The sequence below is a fragment of the Pholcus phalangioides genome, unplaced genomic scaffold (genome assembly GCF_987345545.1).
Source record: "Pholcus phalangioides strain wild (caught in Gottingen) unplaced genomic scaffold, Ppha-v1.0 ptg000011l_1, whole genome shotgun sequence".
NCBI lineage: Eukaryota > Metazoa > Arthropoda > Arachnida > Araneae > Pholcidae > Pholcus > Pholcus phalangioides.
In genome coordinates this window covers 8229024-8255702 of record NW_028301604.1, presented here as the reverse complement: position 1 = coordinate 8255702, position 26679 = coordinate 8229024, and the positions used below count along the sequence as shown (strand labels likewise).

The 26679-nt window shown below is 35.7% G+C and overlaps 1 protein-coding gene across 1 annotated transcript in view; it reads left to right on the top strand.

Moving 5' to 3' along the window:
• The window catches only part of LOC149080014 (solute carrier family 35 member F3-like), a 31133-nt gene extending 4959 nt beyond the window's left edge, over window positions 1–26174 (top strand). The window contains exons 3-8 of the mRNA XM_089238943.1: window positions 3772–4219; window positions 6406–6625; window positions 14170–14298; window positions 17559–17748; window positions 18976–19065; window positions 25538–26174. Coding sequence (XP_089095069.1) covers window positions 3772–4219; window positions 6406–6625; window positions 14170–14298; window positions 17559–17748; window positions 18976–19065; window positions 25538–25767 — 1307 coding nt within the window. The 3' untranslated portion in view covers window positions 25768–26174. The remainder of the gene's footprint in view (window positions 1–3771; window positions 4220–6405; window positions 6626–14169; window positions 14299–17558; window positions 17749–18975; window positions 19066–25537) is intronic.
• The last annotated feature ends 505 nt before the right edge of the window (window positions 26175–26679 follow it).

Below are 26679 nucleotides of genomic sequence, written 5' to 3'. Positions count from 1 at the left end.
AGCATCAAGGTGGCATTTTGAAGTTGTTCATGCATTTTTCTTAATTCCACTTGGAGACCATACCTGAAGGCAGAGAAAAAATCCGGTATTCCATATTACCTGAAGTACTACATATACATGTTTTTATTAGCACGTAAGAATTTTTATCTTTAGATGTGAAAATGACCTTTGTTTGCTACTTAATCTGATTTGGTTTATCGGATAATAGAGAAAAATTATTAAGATTTTATAATTATTTCATTTTAAATCCGTTTTGATGTTTTTTCATGGATTTTTCCATCAAAACTCATTTCAGTTATTTATTCAAACATTATCAATCAAAAATGCAAATTTTTCATTCCTTGTAAGATAAAGAAGATGAATTAGACAAGTAATAGATATAAGTAACTAAGAATTATTTTCTTATTTTTATCATTAAGTGTAATTTCTTTTTGTCAAATTCTATAAGAAAGATTATTGAAATGACTTTTTTTTTGTACAAATTACGTTCAAATTATCGAGTTTCATGTTCATGTGAACTCACATCTGAATGTTCATGAATAAAAAATTCAATTTGAAGTATTAGGAAAGTATGTGGCATTATCAAATTTGAGATTAGCAAAAGAAATATTTCGTGTGTTCGAAAAAAATATACAGTATTCTTTCATTTTTAACACCAAGTTTTCATTTTATAACATTATTTGCAATTTGTTACTTAGTACAATATATGAGTGTTATATTACATATTAGAACAAAAGCTATTTTGCTTTCGGAAAATTAATGGAATCGATATTATTTCAATATACTATTTGAAACTAACAGTAAAAACAGAAATGTCCTTCTTATCTCGGTTTTATCAAGAAATCGTTTAAGTTAACTCTTATTTCATTGAAAAGGTTTAAACCCATGTGAGTAATTAAGTAAATTTTATTTTTTTTGTGTGTGTTTTTCCAATGGTCACTCGGTCTTGATGATAAAATGAATTTTTCCTGTAGTTCATTTACTTGTAAATATTATTTGAATATTTTTAATAACTTCTTTATTACTTCTAAATTATACATTTTTTAGAGAGGAATGGGTTCCTGTTACATATATCTCCTTTTGGTCATTTTGTTTCTTTCGTATTTTTCTTTTGATATTTACCGCAGATCACACATAATACAATAGCCTTTGTGTTCGAAAACGCACGTGACCATTTGGTGACCTTAGTGCACATTAAAGCTTCTTTTCTTTTTCCCGAACATTTTGTTGACCCACACCCAGTAATTAATATGAAAGAAACCGATGATGACATTGAGAGAGGAGGATAGAAATCTCGCCGAGCCTTTAAATACTCCGGGTGTGGTCTCCTATTTTCGGCCCCGGGAGACATGTAATGATGATTAGAATCCAATGCTGACTTCTTTCGCATCAGCCAGACACTCCATCTTGATTGTTTGTAAGCCTTTCAACTTGTTGTCGATTCTTCCCTTAACACCCAAATGGTGGTCACATTTTTCACTTCTACAAATCAAAGATGATGACGAATGAACAAATGAAAAAATGAAGACATTCATGAGCGTAATGCTTTTGAGTATTGGTGGATATATAGCTACTCTTAACTCATAGCAATTAGAATGCGCGACTAGAAAATCACATAATTTTAAATCAATCCTCTGGGAATCACGGAATTGGGAATCTGGGGGACAGGGTTGGACAAATCGTCAAAAATTAACAAGCCCGATCGGGGTCGGGCATGTAACTTAAAATAATATATGTCCAAATCATGCGCACATACACATAATATGCTCGAAAAATATTAATAAATATTATCTGAATTTTTACTGACTTCAAAAATACAAATTTACAGTACTTTCATGAAAAATCGACAGTGATGTAAAGAAAATCGAATTTTTGAAAAAAAAATACAAAATTCAGAATCATACGCTCACTAATTAAAAATCTAAAATCAGTCAAACCATCAGTTATAATTTCCGCGCTGTTTTTTTAAATAAGAGCTCAGCCGCACCCGTGGCTTCCACGTAAGATGTCTGGAAAGGCTCCAGCCTAGGGTATATAATATGAATTCTTCTTAACTTATACATGCTATAAAAAAGCCCTTGAAAATCCACCTTAGACTACCCAGCAAAAGATCCCAGACTATGTTGCTAGCTACAGGATGCGAGTGGCATGGCTGCTCCGGGCAGCTAAATATTAGGGGTCGTGAAAATAGATCAAGATACTCTATGTTGATTACACATTGCATCCTGACTGCCTAACGAAGCTTTCCTGTGGAATTCCATTCATATGTGTAGGAACATTTGCATCATTGCCGATAATAATGAATGGAAACGTGTAAATGTATATGATTTTTTTAGTATGCCGGCGTCAGGCATAAGGTCCCAAAAAATACATGCCGGGTCAAAATTTTTCCAGGCCTGTCGGGCAATAAATTTGTCCTACGCTGGGGAAGCTGGAAAAAACGATCCTTGAAAAACTGGAAAACTTAGAACGTTTTTATCAATTATAATCATATATACTCTGTTGAAATACTGTATAATGGTTCTAATGATGCCTGATAAGAAGTCTCATAATCAGGGGCGGCTTAAGCGAGGGTGCAAGAGGTGCCGCACACCCGGGCGGCAGGTTGTAAGGGGCGGCAGCGTAGACTTTAGTTAGGACCCCAACATTTAACACAGTAAAAAATTCACATGACATCATTGAGTCACACCTCGACAACGGAGATGTTGAGAAAACTGGAGAAAATAGACAGGGCCCGGGACCGTAATACCAGAAACAAGAATGTAAGCTATCAGGGGTGGCTCGAGACAAAATCTCTACCCGTGCTGGACTTTTTTTCTTGCGCTTCATGCCTATTTTCCCCAACATAGCCCTACATCCTGCGTCAGGACCCTTAGGCTGGAATCTTTTGCGGGCCTCCCAAGCCAGATTTTTCATGGGGGCCCCTTCTACAGTTAATTTATAGTGCGAAAAAAAGAAAAATGATAAGGATTTAGTCCCGGGAAGCCAAGCTGGAGTCCTGTCAGTCTTACCCTTGGAAGTCATTCCCCTACCTCACAAATTATCCCAACAGTTTCCTAACAAAAAACTTTTTTTCAAAAAAATTTTGTTTCGTTCATTCACCTCGGATTTAGCACCCCTCTTGAGCGGCACCTCATGCGGTCGCAATGAATCGCATGGCCAAGAGCCGCCCCTGTACTCCATCGCAAGAGGCAAGTGTGCATTTTGTGTCTCTCACCCAGTATTTGTTTCAGAATAATCAAATGAAAGCACAGGCTTTTCAATTGTGCGGTTCCTGGAGTACCAGAAACACCTTTTGAAATAATAATAATAATAATAATAGCCTCGCTATATATATCATCCTTTCAGGATAAGTAATGATGGCTCATCAAAATAAGTGCTGTTTCAAGGATTAAGTTATCTGGGATCGTTATGGTAAAATAATGCTGGAACAAAAAGCAGAAAAATCTAATTCAAACGCGGGACGTATGGTCACGAACATTTTGCACTGTAAACAATGGTGTGCGGCTTTTCTCCTGAAAAAATGGCCTGTCAGCCTCCCGCCAGGGTCATAATTAGGGGTGGCAAATGAGACTTCGCACCCGGGCTGCAGGTAAGCTCGAGCCGACCCTGCTCATAATCTCTTTATATTTTTAGTATTTACTGTATATCATGAAGAGATAATTTTTCAAACACAAAAATTCTAGGACATAGCAAAATTGTTTTATCATATCAATTGTATAGTCGATAGAATAAACGAAAATGATCTTGAACGTTTATTAATTGATTTAGGTAACAACCAGGCCGACTTAGGTGATATCCAGGCCCAGCGCAAAGCAAGACGGCGATGCTGTTCGGACAGAGCTAAAAGAACAACCATTGGCTTCTTCCTCACTATTCTCATATGCGCGACCTGGATTGGAATCACTCATCTGCTCAAATGGGCTTACATGATACATCTTCATCCTTTCCCATTTGGTAATTATAGCAATAGAAGTTGGCCAACCACGGCAGTTACTACTACCGTGGTAGTAACTGGACTGGAATCAGTGGCTGGTGTTGGCTACGACCAGGGTAACTCATCGACATCACCATCCGAAGAACTGCCCAAAGTGCCATTCAGAGCGCCATTCTTTACGACGTGGATGTGTACGGCATGGAACTGTCTGTTCTTCCCCGCATACGTATGTACTCGATTCTGCACCAGAAGAAAGCGAGTAACTGCCAGGAAAGCATTTTTGTAAGTTCAATGATCTTTTTCCGTGTTTCATTCGGGACACGCATATTCTCTGGAACATGATTTGTTCGACATCTTTCGGCAGAACATTTCGCATGCTGTGTTTACTTTTCTTTCCCGTCATATCCTTATGAGTCATGTTCTGATAAATTTAGAAAAGTAATTTGTTTTCCTCTCTTTTACTCATTCTCCTTTTGGTCTTTAACAAGGGACCTAGCAAAAATTGCATGTAATCATTTATTACGTTTCCTATTCTTCACAGCCGCTAATTTAGTAAATGTACTACATCACAGGTTTCCAACTTGGGAGCTCTCGCGAAACCCATGATGGTTATGAGACTTTTCTCATTAACCCTTGCGGTTGTTCCACGGAACTCAAACGAATTTTGAATATTTCTCTAATGTACAGGACGTCCCGTAAAGTTCACGTAAGTTTCGTGGTACACGAAAATTCACTCCTAACGAATAAAATATTTTTTTCCAAAAATCAATGTTTTAACAACTTATACGAGAGTGTCTCGTCAAATACTGGTCATAAGGTCACCTCAGTTATTTCCATATATAGCAGAAAATTATATATAACAATATTTATGAATTTATACCGTCGCATGGAATTGGAACCTGCTTCTTGTTTAAAAATTCAATATTTAAAATAGATTTTAACACACAAAAAGTGGAGGAGGAAAAAAATCGCACAGTTCAATGTTTTTGTTTAATTCTTTCAATGGTTAGCATGTCCGCAGTTTTTACCGACGGCGTTAGAAGACAAAAGTACTGGAATTATACTGTTTCTCTGCTGTTTGGTCATCAAAATTGTCTGAATTTGTTTAAACGCCACGTTTTTGCCAGAATTGAAAATAAAGAACAACATCAATAACAAAAAAATAATATTTTTTTTTATTTACAACTCTTCGGATTCCGGAATTTTTAAGGGTTCCATGACGTTTGATTCCGCGGAACCACAAAAAAAGCTCTCATGGAACCCCAGCATGCCACGGAACACCAGTTGGAAATCTATGCAGGGCCGCAACTAGGGGGAATCAGGCGGATCTCGTGCCCCGGCGCTGGACCCGAGGGGGCGCAAATTTCGCTGAAACCTTTCCTTCAACATTACAAGGGGGCGTAAAAATGCGAGCTTGCCCCGGGTGACCAAGCATCTAGTTCCGGTCCTGAATCTATGCACTGTATAAAGGATATTTATATGTTTGTTTTTATTTGCTTATTTAGACTGTTTGTAAGAATAATATCAACAGGCACATCCCTTAAACTAGTGATGCTTGAGGAGCTTATTTTCAAAAGGGAACATTTCCACTTTTGCTAAATTTGCAGAAGCACTACTTTACAAAAATAAAAAATAGCCCAACAGGTAGCATATAGGAATGGTAAAAGAATATTTAAATGCTATTCTATGTTTCTTGATCAACATTCAAGAGATTTATTCACTTTTGAATTTTGGAAATGTTCAGTTTTAAAAGAAAATTAGAAGAAAAATGTTATCTTTTGATTAAAATTTGAGCTGGCCAAACCTGAAAAATTGGAAATTTCTACGTCACCAGTTGGTTTCAAAAAGGTTTTATCTACCCAAGAAGGTACCTTTACTGCCCTGTCATCATTAATATAGGAAACACAATCATTCTACACTGGAACGTCCCATAACGGACACTCCCGTTAGCAGACACCTCCACTAACGAACATTTTTAAATACGTCGACGGGACTCAATGTATTTTACTATCCACTAACGGACACTCCTCGTTAGCGGACAAAATTTTAGGTTCCATGGGTGACCGTTATCGAGAGGTTCTACCAAAAAATACCGAAGTGAATGAACGAAGTAGATATGTTCCCGTTTGGTAGAAAAAATAAATTTTACATATTATAATTTTTGCCAAACATATATTTCCATTGGAATAAATACTGTTGTATAATCCGATAGAGCTCATACGAAAGATTCAGAAACCGTTAAAAAATGAATTTCGAAAAAAAAAATGGAAATGTTCCCCTTTTGAAAATAAGCTCCTCATTTGATAGTTACAATTTCTCATTTTGACTGGTGGTGCATTTCTGTATTGCCGTTGATTAAAAATCATGTGATTTTAATCAAGTGATAATCAATGTGATTAATCAAGTGATAATCAATGTGATTAATCAAGTGATAATTCAAATTTGTTCATCTTTTATTTGTAATCCAGAGGTGCCATACGGCAATTCCAAGAGAAAGGATTGTCTGCCCTTCATTTTTTCACTCGATCGATGTTCTTTTGTGTGCTTTGGGTTGCGACTAACTACATGCTCATCCATTCTTTAACCATCCTGGACGCTACGGCTGTCATGGCACTACACGCATCCAGTGCATCCTTCGTTTATTTACTATCATGGGTTATTTTACATGAACAGTTTGTGGGTATAAGGGTAAGTCATTCATTTTATTCGTCACTTTTAAACGTAATATTCAACATCGGAAAACACACGTAGTGTAAGTGTCTACAAATATTCTAGAGTGGCTTCAAGGTTTTACTGTAGGCATATTATTTGGCGTATGCTCAAAAAAATTTTCAATTAAATCAAAAAAATATTATATCAATTTATTTTAGCATAATTTTGCGTTAAATCGAGAAGGCATGGAAGCCAGTCGTAACAGCAGTTGATGATAATCTTTCTCAACACAACTGATCTACCGTTTTCGCAATTTGGGGTCCAAAAACTCATGAATATCGCGATGAAAATAGCGCAGAACATCATCTTGTTGATACAGTGGCGTCTTAACAGGTGGGCCAACAGGGCCCGGACCGATAACCACGAGTTAGACAGGAGACAAAAACTATTGAAGGCAATCAAAAAATTCATTTTTTTCAATGATACATAAATTATCGTCTATAAAAAAGAAAAAATTCTTTCATTTCATTACAATATTGCAATAAAAATGTGCAAAAAAATATAATTTAAATACACAATACAGTATGTACATTCCACCAGAAAATACTATATTATAGCCAAAACATACATTTGTCTTTTACTACATGAAGCAAAATAAAAAAGTTCACTTGTCTCTATATTCTTCTATTGAGAAATAAAATAAAATCGTGCAATAAAATTTAAAAGATAAAGAAATCAATCACGTGGGAAGTGGGAGTGAGTCACCATAGGAGAAAATAAAACGGAGTGGTAAGCGAAGTTTTCAATGATTGCCACAGTGTTTTCCTTGTCCTTAAGGGGTCTCACACCTTTTAACATGGTGAAAAACTAAGCTCTCTAACAGAAATATCATTAAAAATACTATTTAACCATTGATTTATTTCAAGTTTTTTGCGCATGTTCTTGATTGTACGTTCTATCCTACGCTGGTATGTATAAAATTTTACATATATTGGACACTTAATTTTTTGTAAATTTTCAACGAAATGTATTAAAAACAACTTGCACGCATGATAAAATACCATGACATCAATGTAATTGAATAAAAATCAATTCAAAATGTATATACAGGGTGATTCAGAAAAGATAGAAAAACTTTAAGGGGGGGGGGGGGAAGTACACACCAATACAAAGAATTGTCATCAAGGAATGCGTGGTCTAACATGAAACTTTCGAAACTGCCGCTCCGAAAACGTTAAAACGTCATTGCTGTTGAAATTTATCGGGAGAAAAAGAACACCATGCATGCAAATGTAACTTGGGGAAGCAGAAGAAACCGTATGCAAATCTGTGTCACAGTGAATAAAAGGTGCAAACGCCAGCCCTGTGAATTTATTCCAGCGTGCAAAACCGTTCTAACAGTTGTAACGTGCGGGACAATAGATGGCACACTTTAGTAATACTGAGTCCGCGCCTTTTATTCACTCTGACGCAGATTTGCATACGGTTTCTTCTTCTTCCCCAGGTTCATGGCTCCCACATGGGGGGGGGGGGGCTGACAGGGCTCTAGCTTTGGGACCCAGGACGGTTATCATCATTTTTTTGCTTTTCATGCTATAAATTAACTACAGGAGGGGCCCGTTAAAAGTCTGACCGAGGGGTCCACAAAGGATCCCAGCCTGGGGCCCCGTTACAGGATGTGGGGGCCACGCCCAGGTTACATTTGTATGCATGGTGTTCTTTTTGTCCCGATAAATTTCAACAGGGAGGCCACATATACTTATTTGAAAACTAAAATTTAAATGTTAAAATTTAATTTTAAATAAGATTGAATCAATGAAATCTCAACCTTTTGCTTTCTTTCATGAACTGAACAGTTTTCTTCATATATATTTTGAATACATTTTTATTCGATTTCATTGATGTCATGTTATTTTATATATCATGCACTCAAACTGTTTTTATTGCATTATGTTTTTGAAAATTTACAAAAATTAAGTGCCCAAGATATGTAAAACTTCATACCAGCATAAGATAGCACATATAATCAAGAACATGTGTAAAAAATTTGAAGCAAATCAATGGTTATATATATATAAATAGTATTTTTATAATGATATTTCTACTAGAACCCCGTTTCTCTTACGAGTTGAATGGTGTCACTACCCTGGATGTGTAATTACAGTCCCTACATTCTTAGTAACACAAGAGGCATTAGCGCGCCGGTGATTGGTTAAGATAACAAGACGTCACGAGAGGCGGGGTTTTTGGTTAAACTGAATTTCGAAGTTTATTAACAAAAAATGAGAGCATTTTTTAGTGAATCAGTAAATGATAGCAAGGCCGAGCTTCGAATATTGTCATCTTGATGCACCTCAACTGCATTTGCTTAAATCAGAAAAAAATGAAAGCATTTTTTTAGTAAATCAATAATTGATAGCAAAGATGGAAGGGAGAGAAAAAATAATAATCTCGGGTGGGTTTGAGAGAAAATCAAACACACACAACCTTCGGTACGTGTGTCCCGTACTCTAACTATTCCTCCAACTACGGATGTTGGCTTCAAACACAATCAAGTCTATCTATTGTTAAACGTCACCAGCAAAGATTTCACCGTGGATTTCACCGGGGCTGACGAGAAAGAGCTCTCTTTCTCGTTAGCCCCGGATTTCACTGAGTGACGTAATGGTTCATCATTCGTTTCGGCCAATCACGATGCGCTAAATTTCTATAATGTAGCTAGGAATGTAGGATTTGTTTATAATCATTCCGGATGCAACTGATATCACCGATTTGGGAATTCTTATTGGCGAGCAGCTTGGCTTTTCTGAACATTGTTTAGCAGTGGTCAAAAAAGCGTACAGAATGCTCGGTTTCATTTTCGAAAAGGTCTCTTAGCGTTCTCCTAAAGTCATTCTTCCTCTTTTCCGAGAGGCTTAGTTCGTCCTGCATTGGCGTATGCTGTAAGGTTTTGGCGACCATACCTACAGATGGGCATAGACTTGGTTGAAGGGGTGCGGAAAAGAGCTACGCGTGTCCTTGTTGGCATACGAGGATTGAGTTATGAAGAGTGACTTCATTTTTTGAACATGTTTGCATTGGACGAACGCAGGTGTCGGGGGGATATGGATCGAACTGTTCAAAATTTTCAACAGGATGGGTAGGATGAACGATGAATTATTAATACGTCGTCAATTGACTGCTTTGACAAGGGGACACCAGTATCGATTGATAAGGAGCAATTCCAGGTTGTGGTGTTGCAGGGAATTTTTATCTTTTTTTTCTGTGTCCATTCCTTGTTGAGAGTGCCTCAGAGTAATTTTTACGAGAAGCATGTGCCATGATAAGAGTGATCATGATTATATTTAATTCTTTAAGCTAGAGTAGGAAAGACTAGCAATTTTGAGAATTTTTTGTCACTATAGCGAATGCTTCTTAATTTTCAACTCGCTGCAACCGAATACTTTTTGTATCTTTAACATTAACTATTTGACAATCACTTGCAAATCACTCGTTATAGCGAGATTCCCGTTGTAAGCATAGGCTCCGGAAAATGGGGCTGAGGCCATTTGAGCCCCTCCCAAATAAATTTTGTGAGGGGCTGAGCACCCCCCCCCCCAAAAAAAAAGAAATTAATGAATATACATTGGAACGCACCATTCCACCTCCTGCGTATGCACTTGACGAATGACGATTTTCAGCCCCAATGTTTTCTTCATATCGGCGCCTATGGTTGCAAGCCGTACTCGTTGTATAGGACTTTAACTATGTAGCCTATATGTACTGCTAAAGTCCGAAGTGCTGCCAATTCGCGAAGTGGCCGGAGATCTCTGGCCAAAGCTTGATGTGCTGATGTAAGACGGTCCGGTAGAAGCCAAATCCATTTTTTTAATCGCCACGTATGATACATGTCTATATATAGCAGCTGTATTGGATTAGCTCTATGTAACGAGAGAAAAAAGTGAAATTTGAGAGAAAAAACTATAAAAATAATCATATAAACATATAGTTTTTCTGCCAAATTTTAAATTTCGTAGAAAAAAGAATGATTATAGCATCGTGACTGTGGTCTGATGAGTTGCCATAACTCACGGGGATATAATTATCACGAAAATATACACCAACATGACGATTATCCCGAATCATGTCTTTTGTTATCGGACTTTGGCCAGGGATCACTGGCCACCTCGCGAACTGGTCGGCCAATGTCCGAAATTTAGACATTGGCTGGATCAATATTTAACAAAATTGGCCAATTCGCGAAATGGCCGGCACCGTCGCGAATCGGCCAATTTCGGGCTTTGGCAGTAACATATATACTTTTTGTTTTTACAGATTTTAATGAATTCACCCAATTATTTCAAGAAATACTGATTAATTTATAAACAATCATAATTAAATATCTTAATTAAGCTTCATCTGCTTCCATTAACATTCCAAGTAATTAAGTGAAATTTTCTTACTTGTAAACATGATTCATTTTCCCACGTATTTTACCTACTTTTAGAGCACATATTTTACGAAAATAATATTTTGTCCTTAACATTTTCCGAGGAAAAAAAAAAAAATTTTTTTTGAAGGGGGGGGAAACACATCATTATATATTTATATTTGTATATACTCTTCCTTACCATAACGAAGAGAAAAATAGCAGATTAACAGGCGAAAAACAAAATTTCTTTCTACCATTAATCCGTAGAACGAGCTATTTATGTTTCAGCTTATTACGAAGGCTGCCCATAATATGATCATTTTTGCCGCTCTACAACGAACTGCGAATGACGTTACGAACGAGATCATCTAATGGCTATAAAATAAAATAATAATAAAAGAGTAAAAGGATGAATAGAACGTGAATCCATCGAAAACGAAATCGCATCATTTATCAAGTTAATCACGCTTTTTTTATTTTTTTATTTCTTGTTTTGGTCCAATCTCAGTAATAGCAACATGAAGAGAGAAAATTCATTTCAACGAGAGAGAGAGAGGATTCACATTTCATTCAATGGGAGAGCATTTTTTGTCTCTCTCTCTATGAATGAGAAATAATAACAAAATGAATGGACCGAAATGAACGATATGTCCTCTCTTTCTTGTTGATCGTTAGTAATGGGAGTTTTCTGAATTGCTTGTTACCATCATTCGATTTATTCGCTGAGATATAATGATTGAAATATTTCGGAACTACTACATAAACTGCAAGGCCAACCGAAGTTATATGCCCCAGTAATGAGATATCTTGGTCCAATCTTTTCATACCCGTGCCGATATAATGAAAGAAATCTTACGCGTGTCATTTCCCTCTAATATACAGCGTGTGAAGTCAAGTCCTTATACACTTTCTATCTTTTAAACCGTTCGTTATAGAAACATACTTTTAAACGGGGAGTACATACTTTAACTAGGGGTGAGCAGCCGGGTCTGGTTCCCGAGCGCTGGACCAGAAGGGGCACCGAATTATTTCTGTAACTGCTCCTTCAACATTACAAGATTTACGGGATGGATAGGATGGACCAGGAGTTATTTATACACCGTCAATCGACTACTTCGACAAGTATTATTATACGTGAAGGAAAGAGAGAGGCGTTAATCATAACCAGAGCCCGGAAGTTTTTTCAGGCAAAATGCCATAAATGCCTATTTTAGAACTTTTTTTGTAAAAACACCTTTTTGAATTTTTCTTGCCATAAATACCTATTTTAACATTTTTCAGTTTGTTAGTGAATTTCAGAGGCCATATTTTGTAGAATTTGGATATTTTGAACATGGAGAACTTCTTTTAAAAGACATGATTTTTTAAAATCTCTAACGCTTAGTACTAATTATTATCGGAAAGACCCCTCACCCCAGCCTTCCAGCCCAACGTGAATAAGTGTAAATGCCTGAGAGATGGAAAACTTGGTGTTGCCCTGCATTAACTTTGATTTGACCGGATGGTGTTAGACATGAATGCTTTTGTTTCAGACGAACGCTATTTATAAGAGAAGCTGAGAAAAATTAGAAGTTTGTTTCTCTTTATAAACATATCTTGCATTGAACTAACTGCACTGTACAGTATAGCTGATCGATCACTGTCTGAAGAGGTCATCAGTTGAAGTTTTGGCTCACCCAGGCCGTACTAGAGTTGAGAGGGTTCTGGCCCTAGGGCCAATATTGTATTCGGGGACCCTATTTTATTTTTTTACACCACTGCAAACAACCATGGAAAGTTATATTATCTAGTAATTATTATTCGGTTGAATTGACCAGAAACGCCCTCAAGGGTATGTGACAGATGCGGCTACACCTGGCCCTGCCCTTGAAGCAGAGCCGCAACTAGGGGAAAGCAGGCGGGGCTCAAATTTAGTTCTCAAACCTTTCCCTTCAACATTACAAGAGGGTGCCAAAATGCATGCTTGCCCCGGGTACCGAGCATCTAGTTGAGGCCCTACCTTGAAGTATATGTCCGCATCCATACGTGGTAACATTAATGAAAAATAAGTTATTTTTTTTACAGCAATAAAACATGGTAGCTGTATTTCAACTAGAAAAATGATAATGCATTTTTTTTAAATAAAGCAACAAAAATGAATGAGAATCACACACACACACAATCGTATCTCAAAAAAGCCCCACGATCATTTTCTCTACGGGTTCGGCGCCTGGTAATGCAGGCTATGGAATCGACTTGATCCTGAGGAACCACAAACACTATTTTTGGAGTGAAAGCAATTTAATTTTGAAAATAATGCAGTTATTATAAGCTATAATTGAAACAGTAAACGGAGTAAGTGCAATCAATTTTTAGGCAGTTTTCGTACACTTAATATCTAAACTTTCAGTTATTTTTCCCTTCTTACATAAATTATAAATGCCGTTTTTTTAGTGCCTATTTTAAGCATATTTCTGGTACCTTTTTGCCTGCCTATTTTTACCATTTTTATGCTTAAAATATGCTTCTTCTTAACCGAACATGCACCTCGTACACATCCCCCTGTGGAATTTCTAACGAATCGATACATACAGGAACGTGTTGTGTGAATGTATGTATATGCATGGCCCTAACTTATTTATGTTGTTAGAATTGTTCTTGATGGTGCTGCCATTTGTGCGACATATTTTAAAGTTAAGATGGTTAATACTTGAATTTTTCATGTTACGTAAGTATTATGTTGAAGGTCTGTCTGCTCTCGGCGGAGAGACATTTTTAAATGTTCGCATTCGTGCCTTGAAGTTGGAAAACCACAGAAAACCGACGGCCATTGCGCCGCAACGGGGTTTGAACCGGGATCCCCACGATGAGAGTCCAGCATGATGCCCATACGACCGCACAATGACCCTGTGATATGCTACTGAGCATGATCTTGGGATAGGGCCGGCCCCAGAATCCGGGGTGCTAGGAAATTAGGCAGGATAGGCTAAGATTTTTTATGGGTCCCTAAACATAGTGATGCTCTCAGGCTAGAGCATTGTAATATTCAGGCCAGAAATTGATAACTCTTTTTAATGACATATTCGAAGTGCTTTAAAATAAATCATGATATATACTATTTATTAGCAGATTAGTTTAATTATTACAGATTTTTCAATTTATTTGTTGCATATTATGTCACTTAATATAGATCGTTGCTGTTATTCTATGCAATACTGGCATAGCTTTGTTGGCTTATATGGATGGTGTTTCTAGAACATCCACATTAGGAGGTGTTGTTTTAGCAGCGGCTGCAGCCGCTGGTCTCGCCGTTCATAAGGTATGTATATCGATTGAGATAAATTAATTGCAAATCATAATAAACAAAATTTCATTATAATTGTAGCTCAATTAATATCTGTTGATGAACTACAACCATGATTCAATGTGTATCAAGCATCTAAAATTTTAAAAAGATAATAAATATATCTTAAATTTATTTAAATTGAAATCAAAACAGACATTGCATAATGTTCACGATTAACATAATCATGACAAAAATTAGAATAAAAATAACGCAAAAAATGTATTTTTATTTATTTTTTTGGAAAAAATTGTTTTTCGTTGTGAATAGTTTTGAGAATATAACCATTATATCCTCATTACTATAGGTGTTTAATTTTTGAGTGACACTTGTCGGTTATACTTGGCTGGTTACTTCATCAATATCGTAATGTTTCTTTTTGTGCAACAATAATATTCATGCAAAGAAGTCAAACTAAGTAACGAAAATTCATGAAAGATGAATATTTTCTGTTGTCGGCGTCCTTTATTAAAGTATTTAATTGAAAGGATTTGAACACATCTGATAGAAACTAATTTTATTGAATATCAGTAAAGTGTGATTTTTATAAACAGTAAAAACTTAAATTGAGGGGTCTCCTACCTGTTAAAACTTTCTTATGCAGAAATTATTGAAAATATTATTTATCCATTGATTTATTTCAAATTTTTACCACATATATTTGATTGTGTATGCTATATATGCAAGTACAAAATTTTACTTACCTCTAATACTCAATTTAAAAAAAAATGCGCTTACGCGCATAATAAAAGACATGACATCAATGAAATTGAATAAAAATTGATTCAAAATAAAGGAAACTGTCAAGTTTATAAAATGACGAAATAAGATTTGAGATCCATTCATAAATACTTGAGTTATAAATGTTTTTTAAATTTTAAATTTAATTTCGAATGAGATTGAGTCGATAAAATCTCAATTTTTTTCATTTTTTGGTTTCTTTATTTTGAATCATTTTTTATTCAATTCCTTAGATTTCATGCAATTTCATCATGCGTGCAAGCTGTTTGTAATTCATTTTTTTTTTAATTTGTAGTACATTAAGTATTGAAGATGTGTAAAATTTTGTAATGTCAAAGAATAGCACACACAATTAAATATATATGGTAAAAATTTGAAATAAAACAATGGAAAAAAATATTTTTAATATTTCTACATCAGAAAGTTTTTACCATGTTAAAAGGTAGGAGACCCCATTAATACTGTTTTCGTTGCATCATATTCCAGTGACGTTACGTAGTTTTCATACATTCAATCGCTCTCCCTTTCATTCAATTTTTTTTCTCATCTCCCCCCCCCCCAACTCAAGCCAACCCATATGATCCCTATAGCTTCTGCCGCCCCTCCGGACCATTCCCAAAGTGGACGATATTGCTCCCCAGGGAGTGATATTGCCCATTTCGGGAAACAGATGTAGAACGTATCACTTTTTCATTAGATTCCAAATTACAATAAATTATGAACGAAAAAAACTCTGGCCTTTGAGGCCACTGATGAATATACGGATCCTTTAATAAGAAAACGTAAAAAAAAAAAATATCTATTACCTTGTACAGTCAAATTCGGTTATAACGACCTCGGAGGTAACGACATCTTGGCTATAACGCCAATAATTGGCGACCCAGGCTGATTCCCATAGAGAATGATGTTAACAAATCTTGCTTATAACGTCGATAAAAAGGAACCACCTCGGATATAACGAAAAATTTTTCGTCGCTTCTGTTTCCGTTTCAACGACGTTTTTCCAAGAAATTATTAAGCAGCTGATTTCACTCAAGGAATGTTCAGCTGTCGTTCTATTCATGCCTAACGTTGAAAAAAAGATTTATTACATGTTTGACGCTTTGAGTTGATCATTGACATGACCACTATACAAAACGTTTTTCCCCGTAATTTTCCGTTACCGATTATTTCCTATAAAAAAGCACTATTTTTTCAACGATATTTACTTTAATTCTTAGTCTTTACTTGAATTGGAGGCTGAAGGTAATTTTAATAATTTGTATGAATTGTGCCATAATGAATATGACTAAATATTCATCTCGTATCAATCTCATGTTCAATTTTTTCCCCTGAAATACATTTCAGTCGACTTGTATTTCTCGCCAAGAGTTATTTATAAGCAATATTTGGCAATTTCGCAGGTAATTGGCAACATGATTAGTGAGAATCTGCGATGCCACGTATTAATTATCTCAATTTTCCCGTATTTTTTTCGATGAAATAATGGTCACCATAATCATATTGAAATAAAAACTTCATGCACAGTAATTGATTACGCCTGATTATATATTTTTCGTCAAAAAAAGTTCTTGAAAACGTCAACCTTGGTTGTAACGACACCTCGGTTATAACAACAAAATTTCGTGAAATCTTCGATGTCGTTATAATCAAGTTTGACTGCATAAAAAATCAGAAAAAAACCCCATTTTTTTAAAATTAACTTAAGGGCACATTTCTGTACAGTACAGGGTGATTCAGAAAAACATCGCCAAACTGAAAGGGCAATTCGGGCATACGTAACAATCCAAAATCACATAAGAACATAGGTGCGCAAACGCCATTCGGAGCCGCTACAGGGAGTTGTTGCGTCAATCCCGAACTCAACAAGCATGAAGTCGCAATTCTGACAATATAAATGCGTTAGGAGCCACACATACACTCAGAACACACATTCCGACATGTACCGATTGTAGAATTTTCTTCCTAAACACGTCACACACACACATCATCTCTCTCTCCCCAAATATAATCAGTCTTTCAAGGAATCTTGTATATACCGATTCGTTGGAAATTCGGCAGAGGAATGTGTACGAGGTGCATGTACGGTTAAAAAATTAGCAGTAGCAAGCATGCAGAATTTCTAACGAATCGGTGCATGCCGGAATGTGTGTTCTGAGTGTATGTGTGGCCCCTAACGTACTTATATGTTGTCAGAATTGCGACTGACTTTTTATGCTTACTGAGTTCGAGATTACTTTCAAAGTGTGTGACTCAACAACACCCTGTAGCGGCTCCGGACGGCATTTGCGCACCCATGTTCCTACGTGATTTTGGATTGTTAAGTTATCGTATGCCTGCATTGCCCTTTCAGTTCGGCTATATTTTTATGTATCACCCTGTATATGCTTAGAAAAATAGTTTTAAATTGAATTTGCCAAGTGTTTGTATATGAAAGGGTAGTTGAATTCATTGTTTTCTCTAAAAATGTTTTAAACTTATTTTTAAATTTTAAGGTCTTATTCAAGAAGTTTATTGGAAATGTTACGATGGGCCAGCTGTCTCTATTCCTAACTCTGATAGGACTGCTCAACGTTCTTTTTCTTTGGCCTATTGGTTTAACATTGTACTTGGTGAAAGCAGAGGTTTTAATATGGACACAACTACCATATGCTCAGCTAGGGGGAGCTGCAGCCCTTTTCATCTGTAAGCTTGCTTTTTTTTTCTCCCCCACCCAATAATCACCTCAAATGTTTTTCTACCATATTTTCCCAGAAAAAAAATCCCATAATTAAAAAAAGACGAGGAATGTTGTAACGCAGCGTTTCTCAACCTTTTGGAATCCAGTAAAATGCCTGAAACAATTTTACGGACAACTTGTGTTCCGTATTACAGGACATTCCCGTAATTTTGGTTGTTTCGCTTTTTTTTTATACATTCATCCCGTTTTTTCAAAGATACTTTTATTTGAATTTGTAGCATTTACACTAAAGTCGTGAATACACAGCGTTTTCATAACGCAGTATATAAAGTATATTATGATAATTATATGGAAAAAAATATAGATATTCACACTTCATATATTTGTCAGGTTCAACCACCTTTAAGGGTTCAGCAGTTTTTCAGTAATTTTAATAAAAATTTATGATTGTGCCTACTTCCGTCAGCATTTTTTATGACAATTGGTTATGTCCCGCATTTTACCCTATTTAAGATCCTAGTTTACCTGTTGTTTTTTTTCATGAAACATGGTCATCTGATTATTAGAATATTTTTTTCATGAAATAAATTATGTTTATCGTAACTTGTAGCAGCCCTTTATATCCCCAACCTTCAGTGATTTTGGAAGTTTCTAAAATTGCATTTTTTGGAAAAATTCACCGATATCCCGTATTTACGATCTCAATTTCCCGCATTTTGCTCGATGATGTATAGTGAACCTAAGTATGAAGGTATATTTTTAATTGAACTCATATGGATATTACTAATATCAATTACAACGGTTGAATAATTTTTCATTCAGTGCGAATTAAATTATCGAGTCTGCTTGCGAACCACTCATGCCATCCGCGGACCATAGGTTGAGAAACCCTGTTGTAATATATACATGTTGCGGCCAAAACCCGAAGTTGGCCACGTGGTGAAGTGGCCAGCTCAGTTGACCCAGCCAGTGCCCGAAATTCGGGCTTTCACCGACCGGATAAAACCCGAATTTGGGACATTGGCCGGATCAACTAGGATGGCCACTTCGTGAAGTGGCCAACTTCGGGCTTTGGCAGTAACATATATATAAAAACAGTATTTATATAAGAAAGCATCACTTGAAAACACGTATTGTGTGTTCTATCCACAATACTGTAATTGTGAACTATCGCATTTATACAATAGAGATATATTCTCATAACCCAATCATAAAAATACTTGCTTTTCCAGTGGCCAATGTACTCGGGAATTTCGATATTATTCGCAGCTATCATGTTTTTCTAAGCATTGGAACTGTTTCCGCTGTTCCTGTTTCAGCAGGTAAGTTCTCGATTTAATACTATTATAATCCCGAAAAAAATCATTTAGATATGACTATTTAGACAACTTGTTAAGTAAACCGTATAGGATAAATCAGGGTTAGATGGCTATAGTTTTTTAAATCGAATACTTCAAGCTTATATTAATGACGCTCACAAAAATTTTAGCAAACTCAGTAGACATTAATATTTTATATCCATATGGACTTATGTGAAAAATTTCTTATAATAGAGTCAAAAATTTCACAAAACTTGTTGTTGGCCATCTATCAATAGATATCCAGAATAGATGGTCATAACTATATCAATGATTAACATTCAGTCATCGATAGAGGCATAAGGAGCTCGTATCCTCTCCCCAATTCGAATATTTTCGTAAAAAACTTAAAATATTGAAGGAAAATACCTTTTATATGCTACTTTAATAAATTTCTCTTAATTTAAATGCTTTTTGAAGGGTGGTAACTGAAAATTTCTCTGGAAAAAATTCCTTGACCCCCTCCAAAGGTCGATCCTGCATACGCCCCTGCCCACGGACTAACCAAATATTTTTCACCTTAGTCTCGTAGTTATTTACAAATGCTGATATTGTATCGACAATGGTTTTCAATAATAAGCAGAAATTAAACAAAATGTAAGTATTCTTAAAAATATTAAATTACAGTTCTGATATTTTGATGTTTCGGATCTTCACTCGAATAAAATGACTACTTTTAGAAACAACTAAATCAAGACTGCAGTTTTTTTACTTTTTTTTTGTCAAAAATGCAATGCAATTTTATATTCGGAATTAGGTTACTTCATTTCATTCACTAGTGGTTGCATGTAGCATACATTAACCTCAATAGTTTGTCTGACTGTTAGTTGAGTTCCTTGGGCCTTAGCCACGGTTTAAAAAAAAGGGGGGAGGAGGGAGTTCATGATACAAGATGACATTTGAAGGGTTTAAGAAAAAAACGACTTTACAGCAATTTTTTTTTTTTGCGAAAATGAGATAGCAGTATCGTCTTGTAGCTTTCAAGGAATACTATCCTCACGTGCATTCATTGTTGTGGTAGAACAACTATAAAGCCGTGAAAAATTAGCCATAAAGTTTCGGTTTAATAGGGAAAACTTATACTCCAAACCTTCAAACTCGTTTTCCTCAAAATCTAATTTTTGCTGTAAAGTCGTTTTCTCCCTGGACCCTTCATTTTTTTTTTTTTTTTTTTGTCTACAGTTGATGTGTATTCATATATTCCTTTCATTGTGAATAGTGAATTCGCGTTGTCAAACTCCGATAACTCAAATATCTGTTCAAGTCGAAGTTTTCACTCAGCCTCCGAACTTTTTCGTATTTTAATGATAAAACTTTCCCTTAACCCGAAGTTTTGTGGAATTTCAATAGAATTTAGCAGATTAATTTGTCTCCTTGCAAAAAGTGAATGACTTTCTCACGAAAGGAGAAAAAAATCACAGTAAAAAATGACTGCATTTTTACCAGAAAATAATCTCGTACACACTTTATTTACAATTCGTGCCATTATAAGAGTATCATATGCGTCAGCGAGCGCGCGTTGCATAATACAGTATTAAATATTCTCATTTAATAATTAAAAATATGTATGATTAAATTAGAAAAACTCGTCTCTCTCTTCAAATTTCTTCACATCCAATAATTTACATGTTTTACTAATACGATATTTGTAAATAGCGCTGTTATTTTAATAAATCTTTTCCACATTTTGAAATCAGAATTTCCAATAAGTCGAACTAACGATAATTCGAACAAATTTTGTCAGCCATTGCACATTCGACTTATCGAAATTTTACTGTATAAAGAGCGAAATGGTTGGATGAGAAACGAAAGATAAACTGAAAGAATATTACATTAAATCATGGCTCTCTGGATACATGTACTTTTCTTTTCGTATATCGTTCTGATCATTTCTTCGAAAGACTTGGGTTTTCACGACAGCGCAAGTTGAATGGTGTGTTTTTTTTTTTCAAATGTGTCATCTCCGTTCACGACTGATTTCATGTCCAGTATCTGCACGCAAAACAGCGATTTGACCGTGTAGGATATGACTGTGTTTTTCTATTCACCTATATTACACATCAATATGTACGTGTATAATCATCGCGAGACGGTCATTTTTGGAATTTCTCTCAGCTCATTGACTTCCATGAGATTTAGATATTAATGGTCCATGACTAATAAATAATGACAGATTTTTTTACTTTTTTTTGCTTGCGCATGCACTAAAATTTGATCACTATAATTCAGGATAAGATGAGATATTAAAAAACACAAGTTCAGATCTTTTACTTCGAAAAAGTAGTTGCATATGCATTGTTTTTTCTCTTCATTATACTGTAATATACATAAAACAATAGTATGATACGAATTTTAGTTTTAAAACGAATCAATTACCAAAAAACAGGAAGTTTTAGAAGGATTATCATTATATCGAGGGGCAGCGCACCACCAAATTTGTGCTGTTGATGACAAACTCTTTCAAATCAATAACATATATATATATATATGATATATGGACTATGGGGAAAAGAAAGATTCAATAAAAAAAATAGTTCAATTTTTGACCACCTGGTGAAAAAGTAGCGCTTTTTTAATTGCAATTATCTTTTCCCCATAGTCCAAACTTTTCCTATTTTTTAATAGTTTTCTTGAATTTGTTATTTAATCAAAAACATTTATACAGGTAATTTTTAACGGATTGATTGAATATTATTATATAGAAGTTCCGAAAATTTCATGAATTATCGCGTTTTGTTTGGGGGGGGGGGGGGCTTCCCATAGATCCGCACCTGGCTTATGGCATTACCATTGAAATTCAACTTTCACTTCATCCCAAAAACTAGAGCAGATCTGATAAAACCAACGTCAAATTCGGAATCCTCCAGTGCCCAAAAGAACTGAAATTTTTTTTAGAACAAAATCAGTATTGAGAAGTGTGCCCTAGTGGCAAGATGCTCGTCTACCATTGTGAAGATTGTCGTCAAGGTCCCGAGTTCGAACCCAAGGGAGGAAGGATATCGATAAGATATTTTTCCTAACGAACTCGAGGCGACCACCGATAGACAGCGCCTTCACTTCCAACCCATCTCACTAATGGCAGTAAATTGCGATATGGCCAGAGTTGGTGTTTGGTGAAGTAGTATTGAGAAGTGTAATTAATAGAAAAAATCCGAAACCAAAAATTATTTTGAATAGGTCAATTATGACTTTTAATTAACATAAGTTTGATTAAAAGTTTGAATCGTTATTTTACCGTTTCCACCAGTCAAGCGATAATTTTTACATTCTTCATTGAAGCCTTTTACGCCTAACAGTTTCAATGAAAGTTCAAAAAAAACCAAAAAAAAAATTGCTGTTTTATTGATCAACATAAAATAACGATCGCGCAGTACACACCTACGCACTGTATGCACCTTCCTCCTCCCTCAAAAAATTTGACCTGATATTGAAGGTAAACAAATTACCACACTTAGCAAAAAAGTTGATTTGGTTAAAAAAATTTCAAACAGATCTCATTTAGCTAACACTTTACACACCTAGTGATAAATACACACCTGGTGATAAATTTGCCAACATAGGGGATGAAGCTAATACATAAGTTAATAATAATATTACACTACATGGAGAGAAAAAACGCCAATCGTGAAGGAAGAAGGCAGAACTTTGACTTCTAATGGGATTGAACATTTCAGTTAAATATGTTCATCCAACCCGATGCTGGTGGAGAAATGTACTTTTGTTTGGAGTTTGGCACATAATTGACCATTAAAAAAATGACACGTCACAAAATTTCAAAAGCTTATCTCACTAAATAATCGTCCGATCCAAAAACGGAAAAAACACTTTTTTATATTAGTTTTTCAAAAGGAATCACGAGAGTAATTATTGGGCGTTCGATAGTTAGCACCCTGTATATTTGCGTAATTATTTCTCCAGATTGTGTTTATATATCCGCATATATAATATTTAGATTTTGACCGCAGATATTTTTGTAATTATTTTTCCAGATTTCGATTGTATATTGTAGAGGAATTTGTAGTCATAGCAAGGTTTCACTGCACATGGAAATACTGTAGTAAGACAGGCAATGGAAAATACAGTCTCCAAAAAATTGTTTAACTTTATTTTGATTTTAAGGTGACCAAAGACACCTATAAAGGTATTTAAAGCAGCGCTAGAGTGACCATATGACACATAGTTCACAAGACATTCACATGCATGGCCTTTCCAACTACTTTTATGAAAAAAGTATCCTGTTTCTCTAGCGAAGCTAACTTAAATTTGTAATCTTCACTAAAATCATACATGGAGATAATTTTCATTACTTATAAATTATGTTATAAATTATCTTTCCCAGGGAATGTGCTAATGAATTCAGTCGCACAGATATACAGGAGTAGTGTTGCTGAGGGTATCGTCCCAAGAGATTGGAAACTTGCTAACGTTGTTCCGATATTTAAGGGTAGTAGAGAAGCGGTGTCAAATTATCGTCCAGTGAGTTTGACGAGCTCCCTCTCGAAAATTTTGGAAATTATCATCAAAAGGGAGTTTGTGAAGTGGATAGACGAGAATAATGTATTGTCGGATAATCAGCATGGGTTCAGGAAGGGGAAGTCATGTGTAACTAACCTCCTTTGCTTCTATGATCACGTGACTAAGGCTTTGGGTAAGAGCAAAAAAGTCGACGTTGTTTACCTTGATTTCCAGAAGGCATTCGACCGGGTCCAACATGGCAAACTCTTGAAGCGTTTACACGAGATTGGAATTGGGGGCAACTTGCTGAATTGGATAGAATCGTGGTTAAGAGATAGGTCGCAACGAGTTATGGTGAACGGGGAATTCTCTGGTTGGACAGACGTCACAAGTGGAGTTCCTCAAGGAAGTGTCCTTGGCCCCATACTTTTTTCACTTTTTATCGATAAACTCGATCAGGGTATCGATGGGATTACTAGCAAATTCACAGATGATGTGAAGCTAATGGGGGTAATCGGGAATGAAAGCGATAGGGAGTTGCTCCAGACCAACTTAAACAGGATTGCAGCATGGGTAAATGAATGAAGCATGACGTTTAGCGTTGATAAGTGCATGGTAGCTCATTTTGGTTCGAACAACCCACGGTTCTGTCTCTTACGAGTTGAATGGTGTCACTATCCCGGATGCAACTAGGGTCACCGATTTGGTAATTCTCATTGACGAGCTACTTAGGTTTTCTGAACATTGTTCAGCGGTGGTGAAAAAAGCAAATAGAATGCTTGGTCTCATTTTCAAAAAGGTGTCTTCGCGTTCTCCTAAAGTCATTCTTCCGCTTTTCCGAGGATTAGTTCGTCCTGGACTGGAGTATGCTGTAAGGTTTTGGAGACCATACCTACAGAGGGAAATAGAATTGGTTGAAGGGGTGCAGAGAAGAGCTACACGTGTCCTTGTTGGCACACAGGGCTTGAGTTATGAAGAGAGACTTCATTTTTTGAATATGTTTACATTGGATGAACGTAGGTATCGAGGAGATATGATCGAAGTGTTCAAAATTTTCAATGGGATGGATAGGATGGACCATGAACTTTTAGTACACCGCCAATCGACTGCTTTTACAAGGGGACACCAGTATCGATTGGTGAGGGACAATGCAAGGTTATGGTGTCGCAGGGAATTTTTCTCTAATAGGGTTGTTAATAAATGGAATAGCTTACCCCCGGAGGTAGTAAATTGTAACACAATTGACACGTTTAAAAAGAAATACGATAAACATGTTGGGGTAAATCGAGAAGCTATCCATTCTTAGAATAAGACAACCATAGGTATTCTTTATGGGCATTGTATAATATTTTATCATGTGTATATATTGTTTATAATTTGTGTCAATTGCATTTTTAATTGGGTTGCTGTTTTTTTTTTTTTGAAATATCTGACATCCATATTTTTATGGGCATCTTTTTATCAGCCACCTCGTTGGACATTTTGCCTGTTGTGGCGTTGTATTTGTATAATTAGGTTCTGGATATATTCACCACATACATGTTCCATGCTCTTTTCATGAAATACATTCAATTCACTACAGATTTACAATAGCCCTTTATTTCCCACCATTTGCAATTATTAAACAATTTTAGCAATAGAAAGATATACACAGCTTTTTTCTCAGCCCAAGATATCAAGGAAACATTTTCTGGATATTATGCTGAGGTGAACTCTGAAAAAAAGTCTTCTTTTGTCTTGGAGGACACCAGATGACTTTTCTCTCCGAGTTCACCTCAGCATAATATCCAGAATTGTAGCAATAATTGGCAATTTTGCTAATGTTTTTCCCCCTGCAATCTCAGAATCACAATTTCCAGTATTTTATCTCTATGAAATATGTATTAATCCTAAATTTGACCAATAATTCAGTTAAATAAATGCCTTAAAATAAAACATTGTGCTGACACATTATATCGCATTGAAATAATTTTTATTTCAGTTCTAGACGTATACTTGTACAACGTTGTGTTTCAAGGCATGAAATTAGCTGGTGTTCTTGTAATATCGATTGGATTTTTGCTAGTCCTCTTACCCGACAACTGGCCTGATTATATAACACAGATCATAAGATGGCGCTGGAGACGCGGGAAAGGCACACAGACTAGCAAACCAACTGAAACCGTGCAGCCCAGGTCCAGACTTCGGGCTTCTAGTGGCAACATCAAGTAAAGAATGGTGATAAGCAACTAAGATGACTGACTTTGCCAATGACATCCTAACAGTTGTGACAAATTAGCTTTTAAGTTTGGAATACTTGTATTTGTATAATGAACTGGGAATATCAACAGTATTATGGACTTATTTTACTTCTCTATGTACCTTTTAACAAATTTCTCACATCAGTGATAAAGATCATTTTCTAAAGGTGTCAAAAAAAGGAAACATATCTATTATACCCTTATGCCGCTTTAAAATATTTGAGCAGACCCAGCGATTTAGAAATATTCGCCTAAAGCCAAGTATAATGAATGTTTAATGTATGTGTCTGAAATTCTACAGATCAGTATTTATGCCATGTTTTTAAATGGTCTATGTAAAACTGTTTTTAACCAATAAAATATATACATTTGTGATAATTTACTTTTGTTATAAAACAGTTCCATTCACAGATATAATGGACAAAGCTTTCAAATTCGTCATTTGAAAAATAAACTTAGGTTTAACCACTTATTAATGACCCAACCCAAATGGAGAGGAAATTCATTTCAAAAAACTCTCCATTTTTTTTTTAAACCTCTTCCCTCATCATCACAAAGGTCCATTGTAACCCTATGAATGGAAGTTGTTTTTTCCCTCCTTGTTCACCTCAGCATCCCCTTTGTTTTCTGTCACATCAGCACTTTGGTCATTCAAAAAACTATCTTTTCTTTCTCTCCTGTTTACCAATTTCCAACCCCCCCCCCCCCACATACAATGCATCATTCTACTATAACTATATATATGAGAGAGAGAAAGAGAATGCATGGGGAGCGTGAGAGCACACAAAAGAAATCTACTGCACTCTTTTTTCCCTCGTTCTAACATATGAACAAGGAAACCAATTTTTTTTTTAGATTTACTGCTGATACTTCAAATACAGAT